This window comes from Mirounga leonina, unplaced genomic scaffold (assembly GCF_011800145.1).
Source record: "Mirounga leonina isolate KUSES-001 unplaced genomic scaffold, KU_Mleo_1.0 Mir_180, whole genome shotgun sequence".
In the NCBI taxonomy this organism is placed as follows: Eukaryota; Metazoa; Chordata; class Mammalia; order Carnivora; family Phocidae; genus Mirounga; species Mirounga leonina.
Window position 1 is genome coordinate 929,781 of NW_023270469.1, and position 17,457 is coordinate 947,237.

General features: G+C 64.4%; 1 protein-coding gene across 3 annotated transcripts in view; it reads left to right on the forward strand.

The window, feature by feature from the left end:
* The window catches only part of CBFA2T3 (CBFA2/RUNX1 partner transcriptional co-repressor 3), an 89,753-nt gene extending 75,617 nt beyond the window's left edge, over nucleotides 1-14,136 (forward strand). For all 3 annotated transcript variants that reach the window (XM_035024600.1, XM_035024601.1, XM_035024602.1), the window contains 9 exons: nucleotides 1,317-1,555; nucleotides 1,642-1,731; nucleotides 5,690-5,871; nucleotides 6,449-6,669; nucleotides 9,580-9,665; nucleotides 10,268-10,466; nucleotides 10,868-10,936; nucleotides 12,301-12,491; nucleotides 13,837-14,136. In XM_035024600.1, coding sequence (XP_034880491.1) covers nucleotides 1,317-1,555; nucleotides 1,642-1,731; nucleotides 5,690-5,871; nucleotides 6,449-6,669; nucleotides 9,580-9,665; nucleotides 10,268-10,466; nucleotides 10,868-10,936; nucleotides 12,301-12,491; nucleotides 13,837-14,136 — 1,577 coding nt within the window. The remainder of the gene's footprint in view (nucleotides 1-1,316; nucleotides 1,556-1,641; nucleotides 1,732-5,689; nucleotides 5,872-6,448; nucleotides 6,670-9,579; nucleotides 9,666-10,267; nucleotides 10,467-10,867; nucleotides 10,937-12,300; nucleotides 12,492-13,836) is intronic.
* Nucleotides 14,137-17,457: the final 3,321 nt, after the last annotated feature.

The following is a 17,457-nucleotide window of genomic DNA, read 5'->3' on the forward strand; positions in this document are numbered from 1 at the left end:
TGCATGTGTGTCCTTGTGTGTATGTGTGTCCATGTGTGTATGCATGTCCTTGTGTGTGAGCATGTATTTCTTTTGTGTATGTGTGTATGTGGGTCTGAGAGTACATGGGCATGTTTGCAGGTGGGTGCATGTCCACACGTGTGTGTGCAGGTGCATGTGTGTACATGTATATCGGCATGAGTGTGTGTGCATAGGAGTATGTGTAAGGATGCTGAGGCAGGGAGTAGAGGTGGGGAACGGAAGGCATGTGTTAGGGGTTTAGACCATGTAGGGAGCACGTTCAGGGGCAGGCCAGTGAGTGTGCAAGGGGCTCAGTGTGCGAACACAGGGAGCTGCCTGGAGCAGGTGCCCAGGCAGCTGGTTGAGGGGCAAGGTGTGAGTGGCTGCTGGGTGTATCAGACAAGCCTCAGGACTCCCATGTGTGCCAACCTCCCTTCCCACATCTGGGGCCCTGTCCACTGTCACCAAGAGCCCTGGCAGCCCACGATCTCTGACATCTCAGGATCTGCAGACCCTGGTCATTGAGGCTCAGGCTCCTGAGGCCAGGGGCCTGGGGTGCAGGCCAGGCGCAGGCTCAGCGAGGAGTAAGGTCTTGTCCCAGGGCATGGCATGGGACCCCAGGTCTCCACCAGTCCTGGGACACTGACTCCGGTGTTGGGGCCCTGGTGACCACCAGTGCTGCTCTTCTGACCCCTGCAGTGTGCTCATCACAGGGGCCTCCGGTCCCCTGCCTGTCCTCCCCACACAGCCCAGGGCTCCTGTGCATTCACGCCCGGGTGGTGGCAGCCCCAGACAGCAGGCCTCCGGGCGCCTCCTGGCCAGGATCCAACCCCACTCGTCCAGGGTGTCCAGGGCCCTCTGCCCCACCCCAAGCCCTGTCAGCCCAGGCAACGGGGCCTGTGTAGGCCATGGGGCAACACTTGGGGCCGTTGTGGCAGAGGTGAGGGTCATGGCCTTTCAGAAAGGGTGAGCCACCGATCCCCGGAAAGGGGGACATAGGCCTTCAGGTCCCTCCTGGAGGAGAAGCCCCTCTGCCTGATCCCAGCAGACACCTGAGCAGACTGGCGGTGTCCTGGTGTGGTGTCCCCCCCCTCGCTGTGAGGGGCCTGACCATGCAGCCCAGAGCAAGGCCAAGGGGTGGTGCTGAGCCGGGCCACGCCGATCGCGGCCGCACGCTGGCCCAGCCCCACCTGCTGCTGCCCTGGGCCCCAGTCTGGACATCCATGCGGGGCGTCCGGTGCCCCCGCCACACCGCGGCTGGCTCCAGCCCGCGGCCTCTGTCAGCTGTCGTCCTCAGCCCCCCCTCCTTCCCGCAGTGATGAACGGCAGTCACTCGCCAACGGCCGTCAACGGGGCCCCGTCCACACCCAGCGGCTTCAGCAATGGCCCGGCCACCTCGTCCACAGCCTCGCTGTCCACGCAGCACCTGCCCCCGGCCTGTGGGGCGCGGCAGCTCAGCAAGCTCAAGCGCTTCCTCACCACCCTGCAGCAGTTCGGCAGCGACATCTCCCCGGAGATCGGGGAGCGCGTCCGCACGCTGGTGCTGGGGCTCGTGGTGAGTGCGGCGGGCGGCAGAGGCCTGGTGGTCTGTGGAGCTGGGCCGTGGGGCTCGGCTGACTGCAGGTGTGTTTCTTTGCGCAGAACTCCACGCTGACCATCGAGGAGTTCCATTCCAAGCTCCAGGAGGCCACCAACTTCCCTCTGCGTCCATTTGTCATCCCCTTCCTGAAGGTAAGCCCGCGTCCATCTCCCCCCCCCCGCCCCGTCGCTGGGCCCTCTGCGGAGTCCCAGATCTGCTCCCCGCCCACTGTGATCAGGCACCTCTCTCGGCCCACACTGGAGGGTCCCGCGTGGGAACAGCGCTGACCTCCAGACCCAGTGGTCTAACACAGAGCTCCCCAGCTCAGTCCTGCAGTATTGGTCAAATGCACTCATCCTCTAGACAGCTATGCTTTGAGCACCCACTGTGTGCCTGGTCATGCATGAGGCCTGGGGACACGGTGGGAGGGAGCTCAGCCAACCAACAGTGGCCACAGACCGGTGCAGATGGGGGGGCATTTGGTGCAGGCTGAGGAGGATGAGGGAGGGAAGCAGGTGGATAGTGGGGGACAGAGCCTCAGGGACAACAGGCACAGAAGCCCGACGCAGGAGTGTGCCTGTTGTGTTTGGCGTGAGGCTGGATCAGAGGGAGGAGAGGGACAGACGGAGGGATGGGCGGACGGATGGATGAGTGGGCGTCAGAGGGGAACGAGGGCCGTGCGGCCCGACGCGGAAGGCCAACAGTGGACCAGGGCCTCTGCAGGGGGAGGGCGGTGCCGGGCCCACAGCTGCATCAACATGAGGGCCTGTGAGCCGTGCAGGTTCCTGGGCCCCAGCCCAGAGCCCCTGAGTCGGAACCTGCGACAAGGTACTGGGTGATTGGTGTGTGTACACAACGGGACAAGCGTAGTTCTAGACCCCGCTGGACCCGCTTCTCAGGGCCTTCCCTCCACCAGGAGGATCTTGTGTCTCCCAGAAAGGGCAAAGGTAAAACGCTTCCCAAAGGGATGTGACCCTGTGACCCTTCTGGGCCCCTCCGGGGATCAGGGTTTCAGAGCTCACTTAGCAGATGCCGTCTCCCTGGACCCTGCTCACCGGCGCGGCGGGCCCTGGGGGCTGCCTTCCAGAGGGGCTTGAGGACAGACAAGGCCAGATGCTCCCGGCTCCCAGCCCTGCCCCTGGGCCGCTGCTGTCGGCCTGGCCGAGCTAGCTCACCCCTCTCTGACTCGGTTTCTGCAAACCTGCCATGCGCCATCCTCAGCCACTGGGTCGGGGGCGGATGCTCGCTTCATGTTGGGGCGTCCTCGTCGGGGCATTTAAACGCTCTGCGGACCAGGCATGCTTTGCAAAGCTCTTTACAGCGCCCCTGCTGACCCCCCCGCCCCGCAGCAACCCTGTGAAGGGGGCGGTGCAGGAATGCCCACCGTTCCTGGCTCCCAGGTCCCCCTGGTAGAGAGGTGGAGTCCGGCTGGACCCAGGCCTTTGCAGGGAGGCCCTGGGCGGGCACCGCGGTCCCGACAGTCCCTGTCAAGGGGACCCTAGGTCCCGCCCCACACCCGTCCTCTCCTCCCTCCTTCCTGCCCTCCCTCCCACACCCTGCTGCGCTCACACTCGAGAGCCAAGGCGCCAGGGTTTGGGCCCATCTGGCTGTCACTTGTAATTCACGGGAGCACGGCCCTGCCCTCCCCTCCTTCCACTTACTGCTGACTCCACGCTCCCCATCTTTGGGGACACAGTGCGCCTGCTTACTCGGTCAGATCAAATATTTACAGCAGATGTCCCCGCCCACTCAGCTGCCCTTGTTTATCGGAGAAGTGGGGAGCATCCGGTGTCCCTGCTCTGGCCCCAGCCAGGCCTGCAGCCCCCGGCCCACGGCGCCGCCACCCCCCCAGTGTCCTCCCAGACACACCCCAGCGCGCTGCCAGGTAGACCACGCGAGCCCAGCACTGCCTGTGACGGAGCTCTCTGGCTCTGTGTCCCCTCTGCCCACGGTGGTCTCGAAGGGCTTCCGGGGCTCTCACGCCGAGACCACTCCGTGCCTGTGACCCCACCCGGGGCTCGGGGCCAGCACACTGTCAAGGACACGGAGTCCATCTCCCTGACATGGAGCTCCTGGGGTGCAGCCAGTTCCATCTGCAGGCCCTGTGACGAGGTGCCAGCCAGAGCCCTGGGAGGGGGATCACCTTCCAGAGGATTCACCACCCACCAGGCCCACGATGGGGTGTGCCCTTGCGGGTGCCCGATGCCCTGCAGAAGAGGCAGGAACTGTGGCCCGCCTGGCTCAGACCCCAGCTCTGGGCTCTCGGACCTCTCCCACGGTGATCCTGTCACGGGGGCAGGAATGCGTGAGGTAACTCACACCCAGGGCAGGAGGACGGCCCCACTCGCAGATGAGACACAAGTCAAGTGTCTGGCCCAGGGTCCCAGGGCAGAGCCAGGGTGGGCTGACCGCCGGGCCCGCAGCACCCAGGCTGTGTGGGCATCCGAGGAGGCCCTGGACAGAGCCGCAGAAACACCACAAGCCCTCGTTAAACGGGGGTCACGGCTCAGCCAGCCCCATGTCGCACTTGTTTGCACAAACACTGATTTCCCTTTGGCCTGAGTCTCTGCCTGTGAAGAAGGTAGTTCTGGGCCCTCCTGCCATGTCGGGGTTCACGGGGCTCTGGAGACCAGCGCAGCCTGTCTGCATCTGGGTGGCCAGGCCTCCCCTCCCGCAGTGGGGACTGCTGCCCCAGAGGCAGCAGCCGCCCCACAGCCCCCGCCCAGTCTTCTGCCCTGGGGCTTCCCCTTCCCCTCGCCCCTACCAAGGGCCCCGAGACCCCCGAACCCACTGCTCAGCCTGACACCACGCGTGGCTACGTGGTGGGGCTTTCCGGAAGCTGGGAGACGCTGCCCCACCCGGCCGGCCCTCCGCCCGCAGGCCCGGCTCCCAGCTGGCCCCAGCCGGCCGGGAATCCAGATGTTTCCACGGCCCTAACAGCGACCAGCCGGCCAGCCGGTGCCCCTGCGGTCCCCGCCCTGCTGAGCCAGCCAAGGGAGGCCATTCGGGAAGGGGGGCCGGCAGGGGAGAGGGAGGATGTTTGGCGTCTTCAGACCTCCCGGGACCTCCTTTCCCAGCTCATGCTCCTAACGTGTTCGACAGATGGCGGGCTGGCCCCCGTTCAGCTATCCAAATAGAAAAACAGGCCCTGCAGCCGGCTCTGCTTGACAAAAACGCATCGGCTGCTTGATCAGGTCCGGGTGGATGCGCTCAGCGGGGCTACAGGGGCAGAGGCGGCCACTCTGAAATGCCGTGAGAAAGTTGGGGAACTGTGTTTATTTACAAATACTCGGAGCTGCCCGCTCTCCCAAGCAGCCGGCCGCTGAGCCCCCACCCAGCCCGTGCCCTGCCATGCCGCGAGGCTCCGGCAAGGCAGCGGGCAGCTGGAGGAGCCCGCTGGCCCCCCGGCGGCACACACAGGAGGGGGGGCTGGAGCACACGGCGCTGCGAGTGGGGACGGCACCTGGATCCCGTGCCCTGCCCTGGATGTGTCCTCCTGCCCGCTGTGCTCTGTTCTCCTCACCCGTCAACGGGGAACCACGTTGTCACGTGTGTCCGCGGGTGGTTGTCAGGATCGCGGGAGGTGACAGCTCCAGGTGGGGTGGGCACCAGCATGCGTGGTGTGGGCTCCAGGCTGCTCTGGGCTGGGCTGGGCACCCGCGGGCGGTGGCAGAGCTGGGGATGCACACGGGGGTCTGGAGCACACATGCAGGGTGCTGCTCCGCCCCCCCTTTTACAGTCGGCTGTAATGGAGAGCTGGGCCTCCGCTCTCTGCTCTGCACGGGGGAGATTTGGTGCCTGCTCCCACAGGTGAAGGCAAGGAGTCCTGGTTATGGTCCCCTCCTTGCCCTTCCCCGGGTGCCCCCAGGGCAGGAAGCTTGGTGAAGTGGAAAAACCCCAGCTGGGGGGCCAGGATCTGGGCTCGGGGTCCCACTGCCCCTCAAATCCGTGTGCCCACCCCCATTCCCAGATCGCAGTGGAGAGACACAGGCCCAGAGAGGTGGTGCCACGTGCCCGAGGTCACAAAGCAGGGCTGGCCGCCAGCCATCAGCGCACACTGAGCCTTGGCCCCTGTCGGCCACGACCGCAGTGCCCTCTCCCCCGATGCAGGCAAACCTGCCCTTGCTGCAGAGGGAGCTCCTGCACTGCGCCCGCCTGGCCAAGCAGACCCCCGCCCAGTACCTGGCCCAGCATGAGCAGCTCCTACTGGACGCCAACGCCTCCTCGCCCATCGACTCCTCCGAGCTCCTGCTGGACGTCAACGACAACGGCAAGAGAAGGACACCTGACAGGTGAGGGGGGCGGGACAGCGGGCGCCTGGTGCCAGGGCTGACAGCACGTGGGCCGACCTCCTGCTGCGTTCCGTGGCCCGCAGCTCGCAGCCGAGGCCATCAAGCCTTGCCTGCAAGGCCACCGCACGGGGCTGGGCACGGCATCCTGACCACTCAGATGGCCCCTGGGAGGACAGGAGGGGTCAGGAGGGAGTCTCTGTGGCAGAAACTGCCTGGCTCTTCGCTTTGGGCTGGATGAGGACCTGAGCGTTCAGGCACCTGAGGTCCCCAGGCGCTGGGCTGGCCCTCAGTGTTGGCCACAGAACTGGGCGCTTGTCTGGCCACTGGAGAATGCGTGTCCGTCTCCTCACTCCCTCAACAGAGGCTCCGGCTCCCTGGCCCCCGGCCAGGGAGCCCAGAACCCGTGGGCGCTGGAGGCTGGCACGAGCCCCAGGGGAGGAGGGAGAGTGGGGGGCCGGCCTCGTCCCTGCCCCTGCGCACCTGTCTGTCCTGCCCGTGCCTGTCTCCCTCTCACCCCTCCTGCCTGGGCTTTTGTCCACGGTTCGTGGTCTGTGACCTTGCCTGCTCTTTGGGTCAGGACCAAAGAGAATGGGTCAGACCGTGACCCACTGCACCCCGACCACCTCAGCAAACGGCCGTGCACCCTGAGCCCCGCCCAGCACTACAGCCCCAGCAATGGGCGGCCCCAGCCCACACCGCCGCACTACCGCCTCGAGGACATGGCCGTGGCCCACCACTTCCGTGACTCCTACCGCCACCCTGACCCCCGGGAGCTGCGGGAGCGCCATCGGCAACTCGGTGAGCGGTGCGCTGGGGAGCAGGGGCATGCGCGGGCCTGCACGGCTGGGGGAGGAGCACAGAGCTGCGGCGAGCACGTCAGCGCGGGCGAGATACGCTGACCCTCCTGGCCTTGTCCGTGCAGGAAGGATGCTGAGGAAATGGGTATGGGGAGAGGATTTGAGTGGGGTGGGGCCCTGCGGCCCAGAGGGAAACCGCACCCTGCTGGGCTGTGCCCCCTGAGTCTTAGGGAGGGCCATCTTTCCCAGACCTCTGTCTTGGGTCACGGTGGGGAGACTCCCTCCTCCAGGGGAAGGGCTGTCATTGCAGAGGTGACTGTCCCTGGGGGCTGGGCAGGGGCAGATACAGGACCTGAGGGAACCTAGAGAACCTAGAGGGGCACTGGCCACTGGCCAGGTACACACACGGGGTGTTCAGCCTGGATGCTGCGGGGCCCTCTGTCCAGGGCAGCGGGAGGCTGGGGTCACGGCCAGCCAGGAAGAGACCCCCTGTTAGGGTGGGCATGCGAGCCACAGTGCTGCAGCTCGTTCCTCCAGGGCACTCCCACGCTCTGGGCCCAGGCACCCCGAGGGAAAGCACATGCCCCTCCAAGACTCACGAGCCCTCATTGAGCGCCACTGAGTACACACACCCCGTCCTGCTCTCCGAGCGGGATGAGAGCGAGCCCCACAGCACCAAACCACAGTGAGTGCGCTGTGCACGGGGGCGGGAGATGCAGGAGCCCGGACCCTCTGCGCAGCACCAGATCCCCACCCTGCAGCCTCGGTGCACCATGTGACCTCCCGGCCTCCCGCTCTTCCTCTGTCAGCCCATCTGACGGGAGTCCCACCTCTCGGGTGGTGTGAGGAGCATTCCCATGGGGCCGGGCAGACAAAGGGCTGGTAAGGAGGGCAGCGTCCTATCCTTTCCCCCGTTACAGGGGCAGCAGGCCCCAATGTTGATAGTATGGGTGTGTGGTGCATCGGCAGGCCCATGTCACAGATGAGGAGGCCCAGAAACCCCATGCATGTGCCCAAAGCCTCCTGGCCACGTCTGCCCGACCCTCTGACCCCCTCTGTGTTAGGGACTAAGAGAGGAAGAGGACCAGCCCACACCCTGGGGGCCCCCCAGCATGTTGGGGGGACAGCCTGGAAACAGCTGAGGGTCCCAGGGCACCAGTGGGGGGCCCGAGGCAGGGTCAGCAGAGGCCTCACCCCGTACAAGGCCATCTCCCCGCCCCCACCCTGCGGAAGCTTCCAGGGCCTGGGCCCAGGCAGCAGGTGACAGCGTCTGGCTCCCTGCAGCCGGGTCGGGCAGGTGCTAATTCCCACCCGCTCCTGCTAATGCAAAAATAAACACCAGCTGTCGGGCAGATCTCAGCCACTATTTTGGTTGGGGTGTTGGCGTGGCCCGGGTTCCGAGGGCGGCGGCGGGGGCGGGGGGGGGGCTGCGGCCTCTCACTCCTGCTGCACTTCGGGGAGGCTAGGAGACCCTTCGGGGCTGGAAAAGGCCTACACAGAGAGACCCCAGCCTGGGCAGCACCGGGCAGCTCGGGGTCACCTGGCGTAGGCTCGGGGCGCCGCGGCGGGAGCGCCCAAACCAGCGTGCGGCCAAGAGCACTTGATATGTCAGAAACGACATGAGGACAGGCACACACTGTTGCATGGTAGGAATTCCTCAGCTCAGAGTGGTTTTGTTTCTCGTCACCACCTGGGGGGACACCCCATTGTTTCAGCCTCTGGAGCTGTGGCAGCCAGCAGCTGAGGGCACCACTGAGGCTTGGGCTGACCTTGGGTGACCTTGGGCAATCGCATGCCCTGAGCCAGCCTCGGTGTTCTCATCTGTCGGATGGGAGTGACAGAGGAACCTCCCTTGGAGGGCCCTCCCCTCCTGTGCACCCCCAGAAGGTCGGAGGGTAGGGAAACGGACACGGCGTGCTGAGGGCGGGACCTGGGGATCAAGTGTTGGGGTGTCAGACCCCACTGTCTCCCAGGGTGCCCCACTTGGACCCAGCAGATGAGCCAGAGCACAGCCTCCTGCCCAGCTGGGCTTTGGCCCAGGAGACGTAGCCAGTTTCGGGGACAGAGTCAACAAGGAAGCGGCCAGGACGGTCTAGCACATGGATCTGTGTGGGGCTGAATGGATTCTGAAGGGCTCGGGGCTGCTGAGGATGGGGCCTGGGACCTGGGCTCTGAGGGGTGTGTAGGAGTCCAGCGGGCTGAGAGGAGGTAGGACAGCATGGGCTGGAGCCAGGCAGCTGCCAGTGAGCCCCTGAGGGCTTTGGAGGAGTGGCGAGGCCATCAAAGTGGGGCCTGAGGCAGCCTCCACGGGCAGCAGGGCAGGAAAACTGAGCTATGCTGGATTTGCAGACAGGGAGGTCGGGAGGGGTGGCCAAGCCTAGACTGAGGGGTGGGGACCCATCTCTTCCTCCCAAACATTGAGTAGAGGCCAGGCCTGTTCTTGACCTCCCCCCAAAGGCAGTGGACAGAGGGTCAGTACCCAGGGTCCCCCTCCTCACCCTGTCCACTTCCCTCACACAGGCAAAGCCAAGCCCCAGGACTGGGACTGGGGTGAGGGGCGGGGCCTGGGGAGCACGGGGCGGGGCCTGGGAAGCACAGGGCGGGGCTGGGGGACCCTGAGGCTGGGCCTGGGGGGAGGGGCGTCTGGGGAACACGGGGCGGGACCTGGGGCGAGGGGCGAGGCCTGGGGAGTACAGGGTGGGGACTGGGGGGAGGGGCGGGGCCTGGGAAGCACAGGGTGGGACCGGGGGCCCTGAGGGGGGGGCTAGGTGAGGGGCGGGGCCTGGAGGGCACGGGGCTGGGGCTGGGGAGGGGACACAGGAAAGGACATTGCCTGGGGTGAGGGGTGGGTCTAGGGAACAGGGGGGCCTGGGACACGGGGCGGCCACTGAGCATCCATACACCCTTGCAGCAGTGCATGGGTCCCGGCAGGAGGAAGTGATCGACCACAGGCTCACGGAGCGGGAGTGGGCAGAGGAGTGGAAGCATCTCAACAACGTGAGTGTCCAGGCCTGGGCCGCGCGACTCCTGGGGTTCGGCCCAGCCTGTGGGGCCCTGGGGCTGGGGGGGGTGGGGAGGTAGTGGGGGGGACAGGGTCACTGTGGGCTCCGCTTTGCTAGGCGCCTACCTGCCTCAGCTGGAACTCTGCTCCTGGTCAGCCCCTCATAACCTCCCCATCTCTGCCCTACAGAGCCTCCCCTGTCTCTGGAGCAAGGTGGTTTGGTGGGGGTTGGGACACCTTCCGCACTGTTTTTGGGGTTATCCCTCCCCCGCTTCCTTTGTGGAAAGGGAGCCCAGGCAGGTGTGGTCCCCAGAGGAGTTCAGGCCCATCTGCTGTCCCCAGGGCAGAACACAACCAGGAGAGTTGAAAGGAGAGCCCCAGACTAAAAGCCTGGTCTTCACCCCCCCACCCCCGTGCTTGGTGCCTTTCCAGGCGGTGGGAGGCGATTTTCACACTGTGGCTCTAAGCTCACTGTGGCCAGCCCTTGTGGACAGCGGGCTGGCCCAGGCCCAGGGTGTATGAGAAGCTCCCTGGACGTCCCCCACACTGAGCAGCCACACGCAGCCCCGCATGCTCACCGCCGCCCGCCCGCCCACAGCTTCTGAACTGCATCATGGACATGGCTGAGAAGACACGGCGGTCACTCACGGTCCTGCGTCAGTGCCAGGAAGCTGACCGCGAGGAGCTCAACCACTGGATCCAGCGCTACAGTGACACTGAGGGCGCCAAGAAGGGCCCCGTGCCTGCCACCGCCCGGCCCCTCAACAGCTCCGTGGGCGCAGAGGGGTCTCAGCTGGGTGCGTGCCCAGGGGCACCATGGGGGGCGGGGGTGCACCGCAGGGGCGCCAAGGACCAAGACTAGCACCCCCACTGTGGCACTACAGTAAAATACACCCCAAGAGTTTCCCTGGAAAAGGAGGTGCCTCTTCTGCTCTGCGTAAAGCTACACCCCGAACCACCAGAAGCCCAGACTTAGGGAAGATGACCACGGAAACCAGGACAGGCCCAGGTCCCGGCCGAGTCCAAGGTGCTCCAGAGCATCCTCTTTCCTGACATTGCCCTGCCCCACACCAGCAGCGGATACAGGGTTTCCACCCAGGGGCACGTCGCGGGACCCCCCCAAGGGCACACACCACGTCCCCCTTACCCAGCTGAGTATGGCCCTGTTCTGTGCGTGATGCTGGCATCCATGTTTCAGACACCCACCGGGAGTTCGTGCCTAGGACCCTGTCTGGCTACATGCCCGAGGAGATATGGAGGAAGGCTGGTGAGTGCAGTTGGCTGGGGGGTGGCGTGGGGGGTTGGAGGGGTGCCCTCCTTGCCCTGTCATCTGCAGGGAGCTTCCGTCTGCATGGGGCGCTCAGGTGGCCAAGCTCACAGGGCTCTACAGACCCTGCAGGAGGGGTGGGAGTGCACCTAGTGTTCAGGGTAGGACATCTGGCACCTGACATGTGCAGGGAAACGAGGGTGCCGCTCAGCAGAACAGAGCAGGTCCCTGGGTCCTACACGCACACACATGTGCACAGACACACGTGTGACAGAAAGTGAGAGCTGGAGTGCCTGTGGCCTTCCGGGTGTGGCACGGAGCAGCGTGCGGGGGATGCTCCCTGCATCGAGGGGACACACTGTGGGGAGGGCGGGGCGGAAGGAGGAGCCAGTGGGCAGCTTGAGAAAGAGAGACAGGGAGAGGGGGCTCAGCTGGGGTGGCGCCGGTGGAGAGAAGCAGCAGGGTCCCTGAGATGTTTTGATCCGTGGATGGAGTCAATGTGAAGCGTAAGGAAGAGGGAGAAAATCGCAGCATCTTGAGAGCAGAGAGAGGAGAGCGTCCCACCCCAGGCGCGGAGGCCAAGGGGCCACAGACCGGCTGCAGCTGCCTGGAGCAAGGTGGGGGAAGGCCCAGGCCCGGACAGGAGGATGGGGTCCTCGTTTCCCTTGGCCTGTCCCCTCTGCCTCCATCTGGCCCATGGTGGACCCTTGGCAACAGCGACATGGCGCCCCGGTGGTGACTTGGGGGACCGGCAGCTCTGCCACACCCAGCACAGAAGGCTCCTTAAGAGGAGCCCTGCTCAACACCACCCCAGTCCCTCACACCACTGCAGGAAGGGCACTGCCAGGGAAACTGAGGCAGGCCTGAGCGGCCGTGGGTGGTCTGCCAGGGCTGGAGACCCAAGCAGAGCTCTGGCCGTAGGCAGACAGCTCAGCTCACGACAGCAACACCAAGGACGGCGTGCTTCTCTCCAGACCGGAGCAGGCTGGAGGCCGCAGGTGTGGGTGACAGGGGGCTTGGGGATGATAAGAATGCGGAGCCCCAGACGGGGCATCCCCTGGACTGCTTCCATACCAGCAACAGGGGAAGCCGACTGTCCACGGCTCTGGTTCTCAAAGGGGGTGCCGACACTGGCAGCATGAGCCTCACTTGGAACTCGTGGGTTCCAAGGTTCTTCCTCCCCACGCCCGTGGCGTCCACGTCAGGGGTGGGCTTGGCCACGCCCTCCAGGGCCAGGCTCGGGAGACGCCCCCACGACCAGGCTTGCACACTGTGCCCGGCCGCTGGTGTACAGGGCCCGCCCACAACACAGGGAGGCCTGGCTGGGCTGGGCCACGGGACCACGGCCCGCGTGTCCTTTGCAGAGGAGGCGGTGAATGAGGTGAAGCGGCAGGCGATGTCTGAGCTGCAAAAAGCCGTGTCGGACGCCGAGCGAAAGGCTCACGAGCTCATCAGCACAGAGCGCGCCAAGATGGAGCGGGCCTTGGCTGAAGCCCGGCGGCAGGCCTCGGAGGACGCCCTGACCGTGGTCAACCAGCAGGAGGACTCCAGTGAGGTAAGGCCACCCGCCCGCCCCCCACCCCATGCCAGCCTCTGGTCCAGGCCCCGAACCCTCACTCTGTTGCCTCCCGCCTCACGACCTTAGGCAGCCGGCGAAGTGGGTCCTGTGGTGTCCCCGTCGTGCTGACGTGGACCCCGAGGGCTCCAGGGGTAGGTGGCTTGCCCTGGGCCGCGCCCCAGGATGTCATGGGCATTATTCAGACCTAGGCTGGCAGGCGCCGAGCCCATGCTCTTGCTAACCTGTGAAAGCTGGGGGCACGGCGCAGTGGAGACCGCGGGGGTGTCTAGAGGGCCTCGTCAGCTACCGCCCGCACGCATGCACTGCAGGGGCCTGAGCATCACGTCGTGCTGGCTTCTGGGCGTCAGAGGCTGGGCGGGGTCCGCAGGGCGGGGGCAGGGGGTGCCTCTCCTCCTCGTCCAGAAGGACTCTCACGTCAGAGGAGTCGGGGGAGGGGGAGAGGTTTTCCTCTAGAACCGTCCTTTGGAAGGGGACTTGTCTCCAGACCTCTGGTATGTGTGTGCGTGGACGGGCCCAGAGGGTCAGAACGGGCAGACCGCACGGAGGCAGGTGCCAGGGAAGGCAGCAGGGCAGTGACATGTGAGCAGAGTCCTGCAGGAGGTGAGCGAGCCGGGCAGGGATCTGAGGAGCAGAGCGAGAAGGGAGCAGCAAGCACCGAGATTGGGGCACGCTGGGCGGAGTGAGGACCGCAAGGAGGCCGGTGTGGCCGAGCAGAGCGAGCCAGGAAGCCCAAGAGGCCTCGGGGGCCAACTGGACACTGGGCCTTCCTCCTGGGGCGGGCGTGGGCTCCCCGACCCTCAGCCTGGCTGCCAGCTCGGGTCTCTCCCAGGATCCCTGCCCACGTTCTGCTCACGTGCGCGGCTGAGGTTACCGCTCGTTCCACAGAAAGGGAGCAGAAGCCCCATGGCGGGGGGCAGGGGGTGCCTGGCCGTGCACCCTGTACTGGAATCTGGCCGTCTTTACCCAGCCAGGGTGCACATTCTGGGGTTGAGCCCAGGTAAACCAGGAGGGCTTCCTGGAAGAGGGGACAGGCCGTGGCTGCCTTCCCTCCTGAGGACCCTGCGGTCCTGTAAATGCTGCGTGAGCCTGACTGGGGCAGGCTGGAGTTGTGTGCCTCGGCGGTGCGCGCCCAACCCCCACAATGGCCCAGCCAGGGGCCCGTGGCCGCTGGGGGCCGTGGACACTGAGGGCCGCCCCGGCCCGCCCGAGTGGGGGTGTTGGCAGCGTGTGCTGCCCCAGTCTGCGGCCGGGCTGGGCACCTGGGGTTCGGGGCCCAGCGTCCGCCCTGCGGCCGCCCGCTGACCCTGTCCCCCCCACCCAGAGCTGCTGGAACTGTGGGCGCAAGGCCAGCGAGACGTGCAGCGGCTGCAACGCGGCCCGATACTGCGGCTCCTTCTGCCAGCACCGGGACTGGGAGAAGCACCACCACGTGTGCGGCCACAGCCTGCAGGGCCCCGTGGCCGCCGTGGCCGACCCGGGGCCCGCGCAGCCCGACGCCGCGGCCGGCCTGGGCCCCTGCCTGCCCGCCGGGGCCGCCAGCCCCAGCGAGGCCAGCTCCGCGGGGCCCTCCCGGCCCGGCTCGCCCGGCCCGCCCGGGCCCCTGGACGCCGCGCCCCGCTGACCCCCCACCCCGGCCCACGGATGCCGCGCCCTCCGGCCCGCCCGGCCCCCCAGCCCGCCGGCCGCTGCCCCCGGCCCTGGGAGCCGCTGCTGCTACCGCTTCTCTCCAAAAGAAAAGAGAACCAACAAAAACTGCATCAACGCAACTTCCTCAGCTACCCGGCGGTCTCACGCCACGACCGCTCCGAGCGTCCTCAGAGACCCCCACCGAGCTTTAGCCGGCAGAGTGGCCCAGCCGGAGCGTGACCGGCTCGCCCGCCGCCTGTCCCCCTCCCGCTCGCGCGCCCCCGCTTTCCTGTCGTTATCACCCTCGTACGCTTTCTCTTTAACGAAGAAATCTGTTGGGTGGCTTCTATTTTCAGTGAAGAATTTTGGGGGATTTTGTGGAACAGACCTACTCAGAAGTGGATAAAGGAAACGGGGGTTTTGTCCGCTTCCTGCTTAAAACGGGAAACAGAAAATTGACATCTTACAGCTGGAGGTCTGAGCCGCCGTGGCCCAGAATCCACCCCAGGGGCACGTGGCCGACGCGGTGAAGACGGTAAGAACGATTTCAATTTCCAACTCGAGAAACATTTTTCGGAGTTTTTTTTTTTCCTTTAATGTCAAACTCTTCGGCTTTAAGTAGAAATCCAAAAAGTTTTTAAAAAAAAAAAAAAAAAAAAAGGAAAGGAAGCATACCGGTAAACTACCTTACCAGCTAGCCAGCCAAGGACGCCGGACACACCTCTGCTCCAAAGGAAATCCAAAAAGCAAACACAAGAAGTCAAAATCCAAAATGGTTTTGTCACTGCCAAAGTATCCTATCCACGGTTTTACTCCACTTTTGGATTTGTTCAGGTGTCGTCCTGTTCTCTTGCTTTGATTCCGTGTTTCGGGTTGTGGGGACATTGGGGTTTGGAGGGTTTCACTCAACAAGAGGCCCCCTGGGTTTCTCTGCCATGACAGAGGGCTCTCCACCCACGTGAATGCATGTCCACATGTGTCCGCGCGTGCGGGGGCCACCCCCATCTGTCCTCACGCCCTCCGTGAATTCTCATCACATTGCATGTTTTCCACGCGTGAGAACGCGCTAACGTGTCCTTCCCAGGAGAGAGTAACTCTGAAGCCAAACTGTGACAATCTTTTGGGTTGATTCTTGACTGCGTCTCAAAGCTTGAGGAGACAGCATCCGGGCCCTGGAACTGCTGCTTCTCCATCTCTCCTCCTCTACCTCTCCTCGCACCCCACGAGGCTGCCCGCCGCCACCCCAGCCCCGGAGTCTGCTGTCTGCACTCTCCTCTCTGCACACAGTTGCAGAAATAGAAGGAAAGCTACAAAAAGAACGCCCTCACCAGACCTACTGGAGATTCGGTCAGCTGAAGAGAGCCCCACGTTTCTGTCTAGCTGCTCCTTGGGGGCACGGTCTCTCGGGGCCCCCAGCCCTGTCCCCTCACCCCACTCAGCTGCCCCAACCATCTCAAGGAGGAAATGAAGGAGTAAGGAAGCCCTCGCGTGTACTCCGTGGCAGGACCCACGGTGGACGCGGCCCATGGTCTGGCATTTCCTGGCATCGCGGTGAGAGAGTCCCAGGACTGCAGTGCAATATGGGGAGTGACCAGCTACTGAAACCGGGGCTCCTGGGGGCCCCGCCGAGAGGCAAGAAATCAAGAGTATACGCTAATGTGAATGTATATAGTCCTTGCAGAGGTCCAAATAATGATGTTCATGGTGGTGATAATAAAGAAGGGATGTTTGCCAAATAAAACCAGAGCGAAACCGCGGAAGTATATAAAGCTTAGGAAGTAGATTTTCAAAGAAATTGGAACTGTGGTCCTGTGGGGAGCAGTGTGTTTGTGTGATTGCTGTGATTTTTTCCAGAGCTGTAGGAATTCATCGTTCGGTCCTGGGAGGAAGGGTTCCATCCAGGGGCCGCAGATCAGGTGCCATCCCAAATCCTGCCTGACGGTGGAACCTGCATTCTGGAAGTCGAGATAGACCCATCTTATCCTCCAGAAATGTCCCCAGCCTCAAGCCACGGGTCCGTGCACCTGTCAAAGGTTCGCTTTCGTGGGTTTCAGAAAAGCAAGGACCAGTTCGGGATTTGGGCTCTCGATGAGACTCTGGAATCCCACCTGTCGTGTGTCCAGGCTTCTGTCTTTCTCTCTGGCAAGCGCCGAACCTATGAAAACAGTAGTTTTGGATGTGCACCTTGGAAGCAGGTGTTTTTGGACTCTGTTCCCCAAGGTTGTGTCCAGAGAGCGTCTGGCCCAAGTACACTGGGGGTCTGGGTGAGCAGGTCTAAGGCCCCGATGACCCATGTCCCTGACGTCGGGACTGGAGTGAGGCCGCTGCTCTGAGGCAAGGCCTGCAGGAGCCCTCACTTGGGACCAGCTGGTCTGCTCTGCCAGCCTGTCTCCCTGCCCCTCACAAGGCCTCCCTCTGGGGGCGAGCAGGTGCACCAGGGAGTGTAGCATGTCGGCTGGCTGGGGGTGCCCCTGCCACACCAGAGGCCAAGGGTCCGAGATGGGGCAGACCCTCCCACCCTAGCTGTTGGGAACAGGTCACCCTCGAGCCAGCTCTAAAAGGCCATCTTCCCGGTGTGGTTCCTACATCCATGTCCCGTATATCAAAAAGCCAGCCTCCAGGGGGCTGCAGTAGCCCGGCATGAAGAGCTGACCCCAGGCTGATGGATGGAGCCCCTGCAGGCTGAGAGCATGGCAGGATCAGGGCATGGCAGCCGGGTGGGGTAGGGGGCCTGCAGTGAGGAAGCTGAGGCCCAGAGCCAGCAGCAGGGAGATACCCTGGTAAGTGCTGTGTCCGCCAGCACCCAGCAGCTCCTTCCACCCAGGGAAGCCTGAGAGGGGCCCTGGGGCTCGGTCCATGTTTTGGGGGCTGGTGTTCCTGTCCATCACTGTGCTCAGGCCCCATTCGGCCAAAGACCTCACAGCAGAACCAAACACAGGATCGATAGCTTTGGGGAGGGGCTGTGGCAGAGTTTCTGTTGTAGGAGATGGGCTAGAGTGTGCACCTGTCCTGTGTAAAGAGGGGATCTACAGAAGGGGATCTAGCCTCCTGCCCTCTGCTCAGAGACTATCGTGCCCTGCTACCTCCTGAGCTTATGAACCACTGGCCAGAGGGCAGCGTGCAAGGGTCTCCTTCCCACCGGCCACCACCACACAGGTGACCCAAACCCTCAGTGAGATGCAGATGCTCATGGAGCCTCCCTCCCCCTAAATCAAACTAAAAGGGCTCCTCTCCTGTTCTGAGCCCCAAGCTGCCGCAGGAAGGCAGAGCGAGACTGGCAGGTCAGGTGGCAGCCAGAGCTCCCTCGTCCAGAGCC